At 39.0% G+C, this 15,174-nt stretch overlaps 2 protein-coding genes across 3 annotated transcripts in view; both read right to left on the reverse strand.

Moving 5' to 3' along the window:
• Positions 1 to 5,528: 5,528 nt before the first annotated feature.
• On the reverse strand, positions 5,529 to 10,106 carry LOC108781764 (uncharacterized). The gene is made up of 6 exons (XM_018549840.1): positions 9,921 to 10,106; positions 9,586 to 9,717; positions 7,923 to 7,997; positions 7,507 to 7,816; positions 6,963 to 7,384; positions 5,529 to 6,241 (listed from the first exon to the last, which is right to left on the reverse strand). The coding sequence occupies exons 1-6, from the start codon at positions 10,104 to 10,106 to the stop codon at positions 5,654 to 5,656; spliced, it is 1,713 nt and encodes a 570-aa protein (XP_018405342.1). The 3' UTR covers positions 5,529 to 5,653.
• Positions 10,107 to 12,191: 2,085 nt separating this feature from the next.
• The window catches only part of uif (sushi, von Willebrand factor type A, EGF and pentraxin domain-containing protein uif), a 33,811-nt gene continuing 30,828 nt past the window's right edge, over positions 12,192 to 15,174 (reverse strand). For both annotated transcript variants that reach the window (XM_018549859.1, XM_018549858.1), the window contains exons 33-36: positions 14,809 to 15,158; positions 14,256 to 14,458; positions 13,612 to 13,728; positions 12,192 to 13,306 (exon numbers count right to left, since the gene is read on the reverse strand). In XM_018549859.1, coding sequence (XP_018405361.1) covers positions 13,275 to 13,306; positions 13,612 to 13,728; positions 14,256 to 14,458; positions 14,809 to 15,158 — 702 coding nt within the window. In that variant the 3' untranslated portion in view covers positions 12,192 to 13,274. The remainder of the gene's footprint in view (positions 13,307 to 13,611; positions 13,729 to 14,255; positions 14,459 to 14,808; positions 15,159 to 15,174) is intronic.

Below are 15,174 nucleotides of genomic sequence, written 5' to 3' on the forward strand. Positions count from 1 at the left end.
GTGTGCGCGCGGCGGGATCGATAGCCTGCAACACTCGCGCACCCACGAGAGCCGTGTCTGCTGCCAACTGCGTCGGGTGTGTGTCCGAGTCCACCTCGATACTCCAATTAGACCCCTGCGCCGCCCGCTTCACGCCGCCGCAGCCGATAAATTGTTATTACGACTTTGAAATTTTCGCCTGAAACGCCGCCGCCGATTAGAAGAAAAATATAAAACGGCGCAGGGGTCTAACTCCAATATAATCGCGAAATGACGAACCGGCTGTTTTGAGAACGTTTTACTACGCGCGACTGTATCGACTTTTCGTTCGATTACGGTGTGGAGCGAGAGGGTTCCGTTCGCCCGTGCCGTTGGAGAACGAGTGAAGCAACCGAGACCAGGAGAGGTTGAGACCGGACGCGCGCGGGACGACGTTCTCCGTGCGAATGCGGGCAGAGCGGGACTGCGGGAGCCCCGGGAGAGTCCGGTGGCCAGGACCGGCTAACACGGGCCACATGTGGCAGGCTGGCGCCGCTAAGGCACTTGAATCGCCGCCGCTCGGCCAATAGCGATGAACCACCTGTTACCAGCGTACCGAGCTATCAGTACCGAACGGCCGCGCGATGCGCGCGCAGCCTTATCAGTTTGTGACGCGCGCCGCGTCGCCGAGCGGAGACTTTTAAAAGCGCGGACGGAACCGTCCGATTTTCGGGCGGCGCGTCTCGTAAACATTCGGTGCTTTCCATTTTGTTGACACAAGTCGACACTTAAGTGCCGTTCTATCTTTGTCAATCTCTAAATCTCAAGAAAGATAGAACGACACTTATAAGTGTCGACTTGTGTCGTCAAATGGAAAGCACCCAATTGTCAAGAGACACTAATCTACGAACCAAGAAGACTAGAACCAGGAGAGTGAACTGGCGCGGTGGGGGGGTAGGTCAAAAAACGTCCGCGGTTATAATTATTCGCACAATAATGCGCAGTGGCGTTGCACGTTGTGTGAAAGTTTGCGCATAACCGAGAAGTTCTCGCTCTTAAACCTTTTTTCCGATTTTCTTTTTCTCGAGGATTGAAACAATTACGAAGACAGCACACTCGCTCGGTCATCGTAAAAGTCACGTAGGATAAATGTTTTGACACGTTTTATCTTTTTTTATCTTTTCTAATTCAATCGAACAGAAACTAGGTTCGTTTGACATGCGCAGTCACGAATTGAAAACGACTGTCAGAGCGACAGGGAGGACTAATGAAGCGCAAGAGTGGGAGAAGTTATCCGCCGTCACTTTTTGGCCGAGTTCACTCTCCTGAGGCGTTTTTTCGTTATCCAACCAAAAAGCTACCAAAAGCTACCGCGATTAAGGCTATCTTTGTTTTCAGGGATCAGAAGACAAAGATAGCCTTAGTCGCCGTTGCTTCTGGTTGCATAACGAAAAAACGCCTCTGGTTCTAGTCTTCTTGCTACGAACTTACGAAGATTTTGGATCCTCGAACTGACGGTGAGTTTTAAAGGCGAAATTGTAATGAGGTGATGCGCGAGGAGTCGTAAGTATTGTATCGAAGAGATAATTGATGATAATAAATAATTGCATATTTGTTTTCGATACGAAAAGTTTTATAAGAAACACTCACTTAACGCTTTTGTTGAAAAAGATATTGATCGACATTGCTCGCCTTTCATTTAGTGACACAAGTATTGTTCTGTTTTTAATTCGTTATTCTAAGTTATATAGACTGCAAAAAAGAACGACTTTTGCCTCGAGACTTTTTGTGTCACTATAAATGGAAGACAAGCAATGTTGATCAATATCTTTTTCAACAAAAGCGTTAAGTGAGTGTTTCTTATAAAACTTTTCGTATCGAAAACAAGTATGCAATTATTTATTAATACAATTTAACTACAATTAACGTAAAAGCGTTGAAAAATTCTATGTGTAACTCATATGCTCAGTTGTTTATTGTGCGGCACGGACGCGGGGGAGCGCACGAGTAATTATAACCGAAACTTTTGCAGTTTTGGCTTTTTTTTCACCAGTCAAGCAAATTAAACCGTAACTTCATTGTTCAACATTATTTATATATTAAATCGTAACCAGAACTGAACTAAAAAAACTTTTCAGTCCAAATCTCCGATACTCAGATAACATATTATATGTATGTCAAAATTAAGGCTGCGTCCACAACCTCGCTTTAAGAAGCCCTAAGCTGTAAGAAATTGATCAATCACAGTCAATTATTTCTGTCGCATTCATGAATTAAGTTAATAATAAATTCTTAGAAAATCTGTCAAAGGGCACTCGCAGTGTCATGTCACATTACTTTTTGACAAGTAGTATAGTCTTTCAGCTGATTACTGTCAAATTTTGAGCGAAATTCATCGAGAGGTTTTATTTCTGTAGACGATTAAAGCGAACAACCTTTGTATTTTTTTGCAAAATTGAAAAAATTTGATGCTCGCAAGTTATTGGTCCCAAATTAATCCTTAGACATCTGTAGTATTCAGAATATGTGCATATCCGATTTTAGTTGCTCATTCTAAGTTATTAAAAATAATGAATTAAGCAACGCTATAATCCGTTCTATTTTACTTCCCAAAGCTTCCTCCTTTTCTAAAGCATTCGTTATAAGGAATAACGATTTGCTTTGTGGTCCGATTTGTAAATCAGAAAGACTGGAGTCGAATGCAATGGCAGTTCTGGATAATAACAGCATAGTAGGGCCCGACGGATTTAACGGTATGCGGGTGCGGAAAGCAATGCGGGCTATCGATTCACGCACCCGCGATCGAACGCACTCGAGTATGTATTTGATTTCGAGGCATTTAATCGCCAATTATTTAACGACTCTGATGAAAACGCTTAAATTAAATATTTCTTACAATGGACCCGTTCCTTCTGGACTTTCTTTCGCTTCTTTTCGCCTGTGTTTGATATGTAGAATATACAATGTATTTTCCGATATGTATATAGGATCACAGTATTTTCTTTTGTTAATGAAATTTTTCTTTGGGAAACGTTTCTATATATTTCTGTCATATTCTATTAAATTTCAAGGTTGAATAGTCTTTATAAATAGGCTTTTTAAAGTAAAAATCCCTTTAAAATTTGTGATAATAATAATAATGGAAAGTATAATTTTTTGGTCAATTAGTCCAATTAATTTAATTAAATTAAATTCAAACATTCTTATTTTAATATGTAGACAATGTAATATGGTTACCACGAAGCAAGGAAACTTTATTGGCCGATTATTGTGCTTCCTTGCAATTCTGATTAAATAAATGCTAAAGATGGCTGAAAACAAATAGCCGAAACGTACACTATGTAATTATATACGTATATTATTTATATATTAGAGTAAACGATTATTTACAAATTTTGCGCTCTTGTTTTTATCGCGCTGACTCCATATTAGCCTACGTAAGTTTTCCTTTTTATTGAATTATAAGGAGTCCATTATTTTATTTATTGTACTGATATAATAAAAGCTTTTGTTTACTGTAAACAAGAGATGAAACTCGTACAGTCATTGTCCCCATTCCAGCGCAGGAAATGTGCGATGGGTGAACGATGGGAATGAGCTACGAAAGAGTCAGTTGGTTCACAGGTGCGAATCGTCACCGGGTTTCTGTGTCTCTCGGCCTCTGTCGTTAATTATGCCAATTCGCAACGCGTATCGCGACACGCAATTTGCGCGGAGGACACGCGGGTCTCGTGTCTAGCGACACCGGATATTCAATTAGCGAAAAGAGGTCTTACCTCCTTTGCCCGCCATCGTCCCCCCCATTGGGAAAGCAAGTCGCGCGCGGCACGGCAGAAATTGTCCGGACTCGTTTAGACGTTGAATTGAATAAAGTTACGGCGCACGTTGTTGCGTGCACAATAGGATACGATTTTCATCCAGTCGCCCTTATAGAAATTCAATTTAATACTGAAAATCACTCATTCGGAGTATTTTGCGTACAAAAAAATATTGTACCGTTAAGAAAAGTGATTACTTAGTTTACCTTTTTTACTTTAGAATAACGGTTATATTTTACAGCAAATATATGTTCTTGATAATAGTCTTAAAATATATTTGTTGTACAAATTTTAGAAAAAACTCATTACCATTATAATACGTGCTCAAAACAAGAATTTAGTTCCTTTTGAAGGATATTACAAAATTTTACCGAAGAGACGACTTTATGTAATATAAAACAAATTCAATAATCTTTATTGAAGTATATTAAACTTACTAAGATTCAAAATATATTCAGAATAGATTGGATGCAATTTAATGAACAATTATGATAGAGATTTTTGCGGATATATGAATTTTTGAAATACCTACTTGAAACAAATAATTAATATTCAATATGGTATACATTTTTGTGTGTAAAACCAGTAAATAACAGTGCTTTGAATATTCAAAATAATTAGTAATTAATCACCATCGGTATTAAATTTCTATAAGAGCGACAATTCATTCGCTACCGTTTCACATATACTATATGTATATGCTATGGCTATATCGATTTTGTAATTATCTCGCGACATCTCGTCGCGTCGCAGCATTTCATATATTCATTGCACACGTATCGGCATATACGAGTACGTATCGTATATCTTGGCGATCATTTATACATATTTTAATAATTATTCTATGCGAATGATCTACGGAAATATCTCGCGTGCCGTATAGCTCTTAAATAAAGAAAACGGAAAAAAGAAACATGAGTCATAAGAGATTGTTATTTTCGTCGCTATTTGCAGTGCGCGCGCACGAAATGACAAGCGAATCTTGAGTTGATTTTTCAAAATAAAGAATTTTATTGGATTTTTTACTCGTTACAATATGTCGTTTACTCAGCACTGTTGAGTTCACACCAAATAGTAGAAAACTGTGTGTATTACTAATTACATGTTTCTCTCTGAAATAGGATTCTATATGCATGCCCTTTTTCTCTTCTTTATCAGGTACAATATAAGGCTGAACAAAATATGATCATGTGATTTTGTTCGGATTAAAATTTTCACGACAATACATATTATCACTTAAAATCATATGCCTGATCTTCACTCATGTAGTACTTATATACACAAAGTAACTTATAAGTATGTATATATACACACGCATACATATACATATATATACGTATGTATGTGTGTTTATTACGCAAAATATATTCTAATTTCGGTGTTTCTATCTCTCTCTTTCTCGTTTTCTCTCATAAGAAAATAAATATTTATTTTTAATATATCTCAGCGTACGGACATACAGCAAGCCAAATGTTGCATTGTAAAAACATTTTTAACGCATTGCAGCAGCGTACAATTAGTCTATCGCTAGTTCGCGATTAGTTTACTCGGTTTCATTCAGTATCTCTTCTACATATCGTTACACAATTAAATTGCGATATGTACAAGAGATGCTGAAGCGAAGTAAATAAAAAAGAAAACGTCTCTCGATAAAATAACATCAAAATAACGATAAATTTTTAAGAACGCTTTTAATCCCACATTAAGACAATTAATGTAAATAAATTCAATGTTAAAGTTCATATAGCTCTTTCGTGGTCAAAAGACATCATATAATAATAGTGCATGCATGACATAACGGAAAAACGTAACAAATGTGGTTAATTAGATTATACGCGACAGGTCGCGAGAACGTCTAAATATTCAATAACGCGTACTTAAAATTCTTTCTTTAAAGCAGATTGTAATAACGCGTTACGCATCGACGTCACCAGCTTCTCCAGCTCCTCAACCTTCATCTTCAGTATCCTGTTATCCTTTTCCAGTTCGGTCGCTCTCTTGGCCATTTCCGATTCTTTAGCTTTCTTGTTCATTCGTGATCTCCGCGAGGCCTCATTATTTTTCACACGGCACTCCTTGTATTGGGTGAGAATGACATCCTCCTCGGAGTCGTCGCTTTCCTCGTAATATCTTTTCCTCCCGTTGTTATTCTTTGTCTCTGTGCTGGTGACAGTAACACTCTCCTTCTCTTTACTTTTAATAGTCGCTGCCCTCGTTCTCTCCGATCTTCGATATGACGTTACGGGAGACTTCGCCGTGGACGAGGTCATGATCATCCGGGATGTCGCGCGGGTCTCCATCCTTCGACGTGGCGAAGGTGGCATCGGTTCGTCGGTCTCCTCCGTTTTCACCTTTGTTGATGTAAGTGATCGTACTGACGACGACGACGTTGTTGCGTGCGGTCTGACTTTTAACATCGCTGAAGAATCGGTAGATAAATTACTTTCCATTGAACGTATTTCATCCTGTAATAAAAATCAATTTTAGAACAAATCGTATGAACAGTTAACGATTACGCGATCAAATATTTTCGTTAAATCTGCATGAAAAAGAATGGTTTCACCGAAACATCTAAAAATTTAGCTAGATGCAGATTTTAAAAGAATTTTGTTTGGACCATCAAAATAATTATATATAAAACTCAAACATAATGAGCGATGCTGTGAAAAAATTTTGACATTCTTACTTGGGCGTCCGATATACGTAATTATTTTGATGGTCCAATTGTAGGAAAAGATGAGGGAGTTATGCTAGGAATGCCGAATGATCGTACTCGCTGAATGGATTGTAGACAGGAGCCGATTTATTTTCTCGTCTTTTTTTTTTTTTGGCCACTCGGATACACACTCTCTCCCGCACGCATTACTCGCGATTCTTTGCCATCTCACGCCATCTCGACTATCTTTCTATATTAGGACGATTCCACGCCTCTAAAATGCGTGCTACGCAATGAAATTACTTTCAGATCTGTATTTAGCTAAATTTTTTCTGCTGGATCAGTTTAACATAATTATGTAGAAATAATAATGTTAAACTGATTACTGGAATATTAAAACGTTTTGTAGCATTGTCCCATCAACGTTTAAGTTTACATAATTATTTTGATGTTCCAACCAGATTATTTTCAGATCTAGCCAAATGTTGAAATACTTTCGGTAAAACCGTTCTTTCCGTGTGTCAACGTACCTCCCAAAGGTACGACAACAAGTCGAAAGTATCCGAACCGGTTGTCTCGATGGTGCGTAATTCATCCCATGTTTCGCGCTGATTTGCGACGGTGTTAAGCGTCGACGAGCAAGCGTAATCCAAATCATGACTCCTGGGTTGGAGCGGCGCGCTAACATCTGCGTCATGCTGTTTGCTCGGCGAGGTGGCCTTAGAAGCCACAGATTCTGGTGGTATTAGCAACGAACTGGATGCATTGTTCTCCTCATTATTATATCTTAATCCGTATTCGTTAACGAGTTCCGATGGAGATAGAAGCAAATGACAATTGTCATTTGATTCTTTAGTCGTCTTAACGGTATCCATTTTCAAATCCAACTTCTCATCCTTTAACATCTCTTTCTCTTTTACAATCGAAACGCTGTTACCCTCGTATTTTGTATCTGGAACAAAGCGAGTCCATATCAACGTTCTGTATCGATTATACATATATAGTTTCCGACGAATTAATGAAATTCTATGGAACACTTGATAAAGTTATTTACGTATAGAAATGTAGGTATACCTGATAGTTTAAATGTAGTCGATTCACCTATATGAAAATCGCATTGACCCTGGAACGTATCCATGCACCAACTGCTCAGATCCTGAAAGTCCTCTTCCCAGGCGGAAAGTGTCGCGGGTTCCTCTCCTTTCATAAGATTTGCTTTTGTGCGCGGGAATACCCAGGGCTCCTTCAAAAGTTCGGTCTCCATCGTCGGGCTCAGCAGAGGAATTGTCTCCACCTTTATCGAGGTGACATCTTCCAGTGACCGCGATCTCACGCCACGAGTAACAGATAACGGAAGCTGCTGACGGTTGCATGATTTTGAAACCTGAAACGTTTGCATCTTCCTATCAATATCCGATTGTCCGGGTTCAGATTTAAAACGCGATGTTTCACTGTTCCGGATCCTTTCTCGGGATCGGAACAGTACTCACGTTAAGAACACCTCCTTCCTCAACTGAAATGTTGCTGGTTGTCGGACGTTTGTAGATGGGAGGGATTTTGGAAACCTAAAAGAAGTAATAGCATTGATTAATAAACACAATTTGATACATCAAATAATAATAATAAGTATATAATATCAATATAAATATAAATACATTAATTTAATATTAATATTAAATAATTATTGGATTAATATTAATAATAAGGTAACAAATAACAATCGAACATTAAGTTTCGATATTGCATTTAAAGTTTATTAAATTGTAGTTATTTACTAGCCTTTTACTAAATCAATAAAATTCTTGAGTACAGACAACTAAATTAGTAATCGATTTAGTAAATGGTTGCTTTCTAGACACTGTATTTGATACGTAATTCCGAGAAAATTATTATATTTGTGTACACATAATTTGATAAATGGTATCCAATCTTCACATTGCTAGGCAATATAAGCGATATAATAGTAATTCATCGTGATAACATCGATGTTATAAATCAAGGGACTGATTCTATCTTATGGATCATAATGATTACATTTGTGGCACATGTAATAAGTTCGATAAATTTTGCATTCTTTCCTTATCCGTTTGGTGAATTTGAACCTAGTTATCTTTCAGTAAAATATTGTACGATATATGTCTCTTGATTTACGATATATTTCGAGCGCGATTAAGCTTAGTCATCTCTGCTCCAAAATATTACGTCATGCAACTTCCTATATGCAACTTATCTTATCTCCGTGCTTTCTTTGGCAATTAGCTCGACCGTATTAAGAAAGGCAAACAGCTTGTTGTCTGCGATGTGTTATATTCGTTACAAAAGACCTCGAAAATTCTTTTCAGTTTATCCACTTTTGTAGATACTAATAAGACTTATTATAGCCTTTATCTCGTTTTCCCCTTTCATGATACACCGTTCTTTCCCAATTGACTTAGACGTGTTATTTTCTTCCGAAGCTTTTCGGTGGGCGGATAAGGCGTACTGTAATAAGGAAAAGCTGCTGTCTGACTAGACTACTGACTAGGCTGATTGGTTACGTAACGTTCGCTGTTTAGCGTTCCGGCGCATGTGACTGTTTCGCCGAGTCTCGGCGCGAGTTGCATTGCATCATGCGGACGTCGGTCACGACGGCGCGGCGCACCTGATCGCACTCGCGCGCATCGGTGCAACGCAAAATCGTCAGGCCGGGAATACCCTTCGAGGAAACTATATCTGTGCGACCTGAAAATATATAGTTGCTGCTGCTGCCGCCGCCGCCGCCGCCGCCGCCGACGACGACGACGACGTCAACACGCATCGCGCGCTCCAATCGATCCCTCGCGACTACGCAGCATCTTTCAATCGCTAGCCGGGGCCAGACGGTTGATTCTGTCGATGTCGATTCATTCACGATGACATATTATATGCATCTACGCTTGTTTTTTTTTTTTCCAGCATTGTGGAAGCTGCGCTTCGGAACTTTCCTTATCGCTTTTCAAGTATAAAGCGAATATACACCCTATATATATATATGTCATTTTAAATACAAAAAGTACACATATGTTAAGCATAAAACTGAACGAAAACAGATTTTTAGGTCGTTACATAATCAAGCACAAACTCTTACGCGGCGAAAGGTCGTGTAACGATTGTAGCGCGAATTTATATACTCACCCTCCCTGAGACAATCGGTATCGGGGTACCTTCCACTTGGGCTGGAGACGAGCCGGTAGAAAAAAAAGACAGAAGGGCCAACGAAAGTCCGCACTGTGCAACTATTTTTACTCGTCCGATTAGCGCGGCGTGTCAGAATCGGGTAGACGGTATATGTGCTTCGCCGTACGCTCCGTCATGTAGTTAGCTCGATCGTCGTCCGTGAAATGCGGTAGGAGAGGCGGTGATGTCGGGGTTAAAGCACACGTCACGCGGGACAATGCCGGGAGCGCGATTCGCGTATACTGTCGCGGATAACGTCATCCGCGGCGAATCGAGAAGCGGAGTGAGCTCACCGGGAGCGAATCGAGGCCGGACCGCGGCGGCGCCGCGCCAGCCGGCCGGAACACCACGTCATGTGCGGTATTCGAGAGACCGATAATCTCCGCCGGGAGTCGATAATTTATTATTCCCTCATATGCTGGTTCCAACGCGCCAAAGACCGCTCGCTTTTTAACTCCGGAGTCTCTGGACCGCAGCATTTTCTTTTGCAGCAGCCTTTTTTTTTTCCCCTCTTGACGCTGCACTTCACCGGTCGTTTACCGTGTAGACCGCAACCGACTGGAACGAGCATTTTTCGTGTCCTTTGCGGCTGTTCTTCTACAGTCTCTTCTGAATCTCTTGAAAATGTTGCTAGAGAGATTTTATTCTATTACATCATTGTTATTTATAACGTATTCTAATTTTTTTTATTAAATCTACGTAATGAAGTGACTCATAGAGAGACACTATAATTGTAAGGCTCTGCGTTCGGAAATGTTACCCGAGAGTGCCTGTTTGTATCGCTTTGTCCTTGTTGTTTACCCAATGTTGAACAAGGATAAGATGATACCACGAGAACATCCGGGGAACGTTTTCGAACATTTGGAAAAAAACACAGTTGGAAAATATGTTAAATTTAACATAAATTGCATGCCCGAAATGGTCTACTCGCAAGTACGTTGAATATGGTAACACGCTTATATTTCAACAAAAATGGAATGTAATCTTGAATAAAGCTTGAAGAGAGTTTATGTGTACGATCAACATAATTATTATGGGTGCTTTATTATAAATATAATAAAGCACCCATAATAATTATAAATATAATGGGTGCTTTCCAATTGATGATACAAATCGACACAAGTGTCATTCTATCTTTGTCAATCTCTTAAATGTCAAGAAAGATAGAACGATACTTGTGTCATCAATTGGAAAGCACCCATTATATTGTAACAATCCGCCACCAGAGGTCCAAGGAAGAGACTCGCGCTAATTCTCGCATGTACTCGAGCCACGTGAAATCCGTTTATATAGAACCTCGATCTAAGACCCCCTCGGGCGTCTCAACCTGACCTGAGCCCTCAGGCAGGTCCCTAGTCCTACTACGTTACGACGAGTCCAGCCGGCCGAGACGCCCGCCACAGGACTAATACCCGGTTACGGCGTTACGCCAGGTAGCCGACCGATGGCGCTACCAGTGCTGCAAAGCGAGTTATAAAAATCGCATTCACTCCTAGCATCCGAGAATGGATTAAAATGGGATTGGACATTTTGCCTATTCGAATTCGCGTATTATTAAACAGCGAAAACTTTTTTTTGGATGCAACTGAAAAACTGCGTTTCCTAATCAAAATTTTGAATTGTACAGTATTCACTATGGTCACAAACGCACTGAAAAAGCTGATATTATTTTTTGATTGAAAGGTATACAAATATGCTCCATGCAATTTCTATAAATGAATAAAAACGCATTCGGATTGAAAAGGATTCATTTTAACATTCATGAATCCGTATTTCTGAAAATCTGAATCCATTTTAATCCATTTCAATCCATTCTCAGATACTGGGCTGGTTTCAAATATATGACGTACCGTTTTTAATTAATTTTAGTTCACAATCGCTTTAATGACGAAAGATTACGAGAAGGCTCGTGACATTGGAAATCGATGTAAGGATCAATCAATTTCATTTATTAAAACTATTAATTATAGAAAAGAGACAAAATATTAAAATATAGTTTTCATTATTTACAGTATTAAAACGAAACTATAACGATGTAGATATTATTTATGGTCTTAATATTTTGAAGCACAAAAGTCAGTGTGGAACTTATCTCATTTCATATTTTATTTTATTTAAATATATTCTTTACTATTCTACTTTGCGTTAACAGAACACGAAGAGTGCGAAAGGTCAAGTTTAATTGAATCTGACAATGAACGCGAAAGAAGCGACGCGACTGAATTTATAGATGACAATGCGGATGTTCACATTGATCCAGAAATGGCAGGTAAAATCATGTCACATGATATGTCTCTATTGAATAACAAAGCCAGGATCAGTCTGGGTCAGAAAATGTACAAAGTAATATTAATAAAAGCGAATGAAGAAGTTACGGAAATATAAAGAGGGTTCGACGAGACATTGAAAATCACTAAGTAGTCCACTAAGAATTATATAGATCTATGTACGCTTTGAATAATAATAAATTCCAACTTGCTCTGCAATGCTTCCTACAAATTATAAGAATATTATTACGAGTGCAATGAAAATACTGCAGGACATTTTATTGAAATACATTTTTATTAATAAAAAAACAACTATTTGTTAAAGTTTTTACAACATAAATGGAAAACAGCGTGGTAGGCATCGTTTGTGCACGCTCGCCGCGCAGGCACAGAGTATCGTTTGTCACACTGGGCGACTCTACATATTTCTTTACCTTTGTTTTTTTTTTTTTTTTACAGAGATATCGTCACGTGAAAAAATACACTGAATGTAAATGTTCAATGTCTTTTGGTCATCGTGAATGAACGTGGTTCTCTCGGCGTTGCGTTGCGAGGTTTCCCCACGATGAGACTCTTTTCCTCGCTCCTTTCTGTCTTCCAGTTGCCGAAATCAAACTTGAAATCTCGTTAAACTTCTCCATTTATTGCGCTTGTCGCACACTATTATATTACAACGTGATGCGTATACCTTCAGAGTAACAAAATATAAATCCACGTACGTATATAGTTATATTAACATACAAGCACACAGTTTCTCTCACGTACGCACCGTCGATTGGTATGAGTTAATAAAAAGAGAGAATGGGGAGTAGAAATGGGTGATGTGTGACTGGGGGGTCCTTAACATTCTATTAAATTACAAAAAAAATACAACCTCGCGCGTCTCCTTAATCATTGAACACGCATCGAATTTCACTTCGAAAGACGGATTCCATTTTCTGTGTTTTTTTTTTCTCTCTCTCTTTTGCGGTTCTCCGGTATACCTCGAATTTGCCGTTTTTTTCGAGCGTGCCGAAGCGACAATCGGTGCACGGTTTGCCGATCGTCGTTCCAGGACTCTTGCGTTTGCGTCACTCGCCGCAGTTGTCGATCGAAGCGCATCTTTTGCGTCGACGCGAGATCTCGCGATTTCGATCGGGCCTCTTTCGCTCTTTCTTTCTCTCTCTTTCTTCATATCCGGTCGCGTGATCAGATCGCAGATTTCGCGCGACGTCATACAGAATGGTAATGTAATAAATAATAAGATCCGTCGATCGGTCAAGGCGCAACGACGACGACGTCGCTCGAAGGATGAGATATTGTCGTCACTCCGTCTGATTACACTGATATCTCCCGCTTTTTCGTATTCTATGTTGGCGTGTAAGTCATTGTTCTACCCGGTCACTGGCCTTCGCTGTCGCTGTCGCTCTTATCTGCAAAATGGATATTTCGTAATGTTATTTGCTGCGCCGCACGCTCGGAGACGTTTCTGAGATAGCGCGCTGACGTTTTCCAATCTGCTGTTAAATCAAGTGGAGCGGAAATTTGTTACGTGTTCTAATGATAGTAAATAGACGAAGAGAGTAATACGTAGGCTTAAATTAATTAATAAATAAGTAGCCGGTCGTGCGCGTGACTTTGTTGCATCCGATCCTGTTGGCAGTAATTTTCGGACGGCTGCACGTATGATGAGCCGACGTTGATTAATATGATTACGAGGGTAGTTGCGGGATTGTACCTTTTTTACCAGTATACGCGTGGCGCTTCAGTCTGTCGTAAAGATCGTCTTTCGTGCCGTAAATACTGGCATTTGATCGGGCAAGACTGTTCATCTTGCCTCCGTTGTGCAAGCTCTCTGCGTAAAAAAAGGAAAAAAGAATTAATGAGCATTCTCGATATTGCAATACGAGTTATATGTAAAGGTTCAATGCTGTAAATTATTTATTTATGTATTCATCTCGTATTTAATGTGGGAATAAATAATCCGCACCGACGTCATTAAAATTAAAATTTTAATCTTCATACGTGATTGAAATATTTTACTTTATTCAGAAAAAAAGATGTAGTACTCATCAAAATAAAAATTATACAAGTTTTACATATAGAATTAATGTACACAGTTTATTAAACTGTTCTATGGTTTATTGAAATTATATAAAATGTGTATTTATAATTTTAAGTTGTATAAAAAATCAGACAAAAAGTCGAAAAAATTTTGAAAAATGATGTGAAAGATTTTAAGAAAAATTTTCATCACAGTATTAGTACTAATTCTATAAAACGTGTAGATGTTGCCATTTTATATAGTTACCACTACTACATTTTTCTCAGAGTGTTTACCTTTAATAATTTTTGTTATATAGAATTAAGTTATTTGCTTACCTTTCATGTAAGTTTCGTTATAGAAGTTAGGCATTTCCCAGCCGTCTTCCTCGTCATCGTAATAATGTGCATACGTGCTATGATGTGACGGCGCTATCGACTCGGCGTATGGTGTTGGCGCACCATAATAGAAATTTACTTGAGAGCCATTCTGATCGGTTGCCGGAGTCAGCATCTTTTTAGGCTCTTTCTTTTTCGACGCTCTATAGGAAAGAAAAGATATATTTTGTTATCGATAAAATACGAATTTCTGATTTACTCAAATAATATTATTCGTAGATTCTGACTCTTATTGAGTAGTGATCAATTTTAAGTAAAGGCCACTGATTGAAATGCTTTTTTTTTTAAATAACGTTGTGTGCACAAAGTATCGTGCCGACATCCTATACATCTTTTATGTACTTTAGTTTGTAAAATTTTGTAGGTCCCGTTTTATCTTATTTATTATCTATGTAAAAGTAGCTACTAAACAATTTTTTTTAAATACTTGGATGAAAGAGAAGCTTCTGATATCGTAATCGCGTATATAAATTAATCGAATTTTTTTACCAACCTGACACATATCATCCAGACGAGGAGCACCACGAGAATGATCAGGATAACACCTCCCGCTATGCCACCGGTGATGTAGAAGAATTCAGACTTCTCCATGCAATGTTTGCCTGTGAAACTACCGCTGCATCTGCATGAAGGTTGCCCGCGAGAATCCTTCAGGCAGACGCCCTCATTGTCGCAGTAGCCCAGACATACGTCCGTACAAACAGTTCCGGTACCGTTGTATCCGGGCTTACACTCGCATTTGAAATCGCTAGTTTCAGGTATGAGTAGACAGTATGCGTTTGCATCGCAGTGCATTTCCTCGCCGCTAGTTTCGCAAGGATTCGTGCAATCGGCTTTGTTTGTCTGTTAACAAGCGTTT

The sequence above is a fragment of the Cyphomyrmex costatus genome, unplaced genomic scaffold (genome assembly GCF_001594065.2).
Source record: "Cyphomyrmex costatus isolate MS0001 unplaced genomic scaffold, Ccosl1.0 scaffold907, whole genome shotgun sequence".
Classification (NCBI taxonomy): domain Eukaryota; kingdom Metazoa; phylum Arthropoda; class Insecta; order Hymenoptera; family Formicidae; genus Cyphomyrmex; species Cyphomyrmex costatus.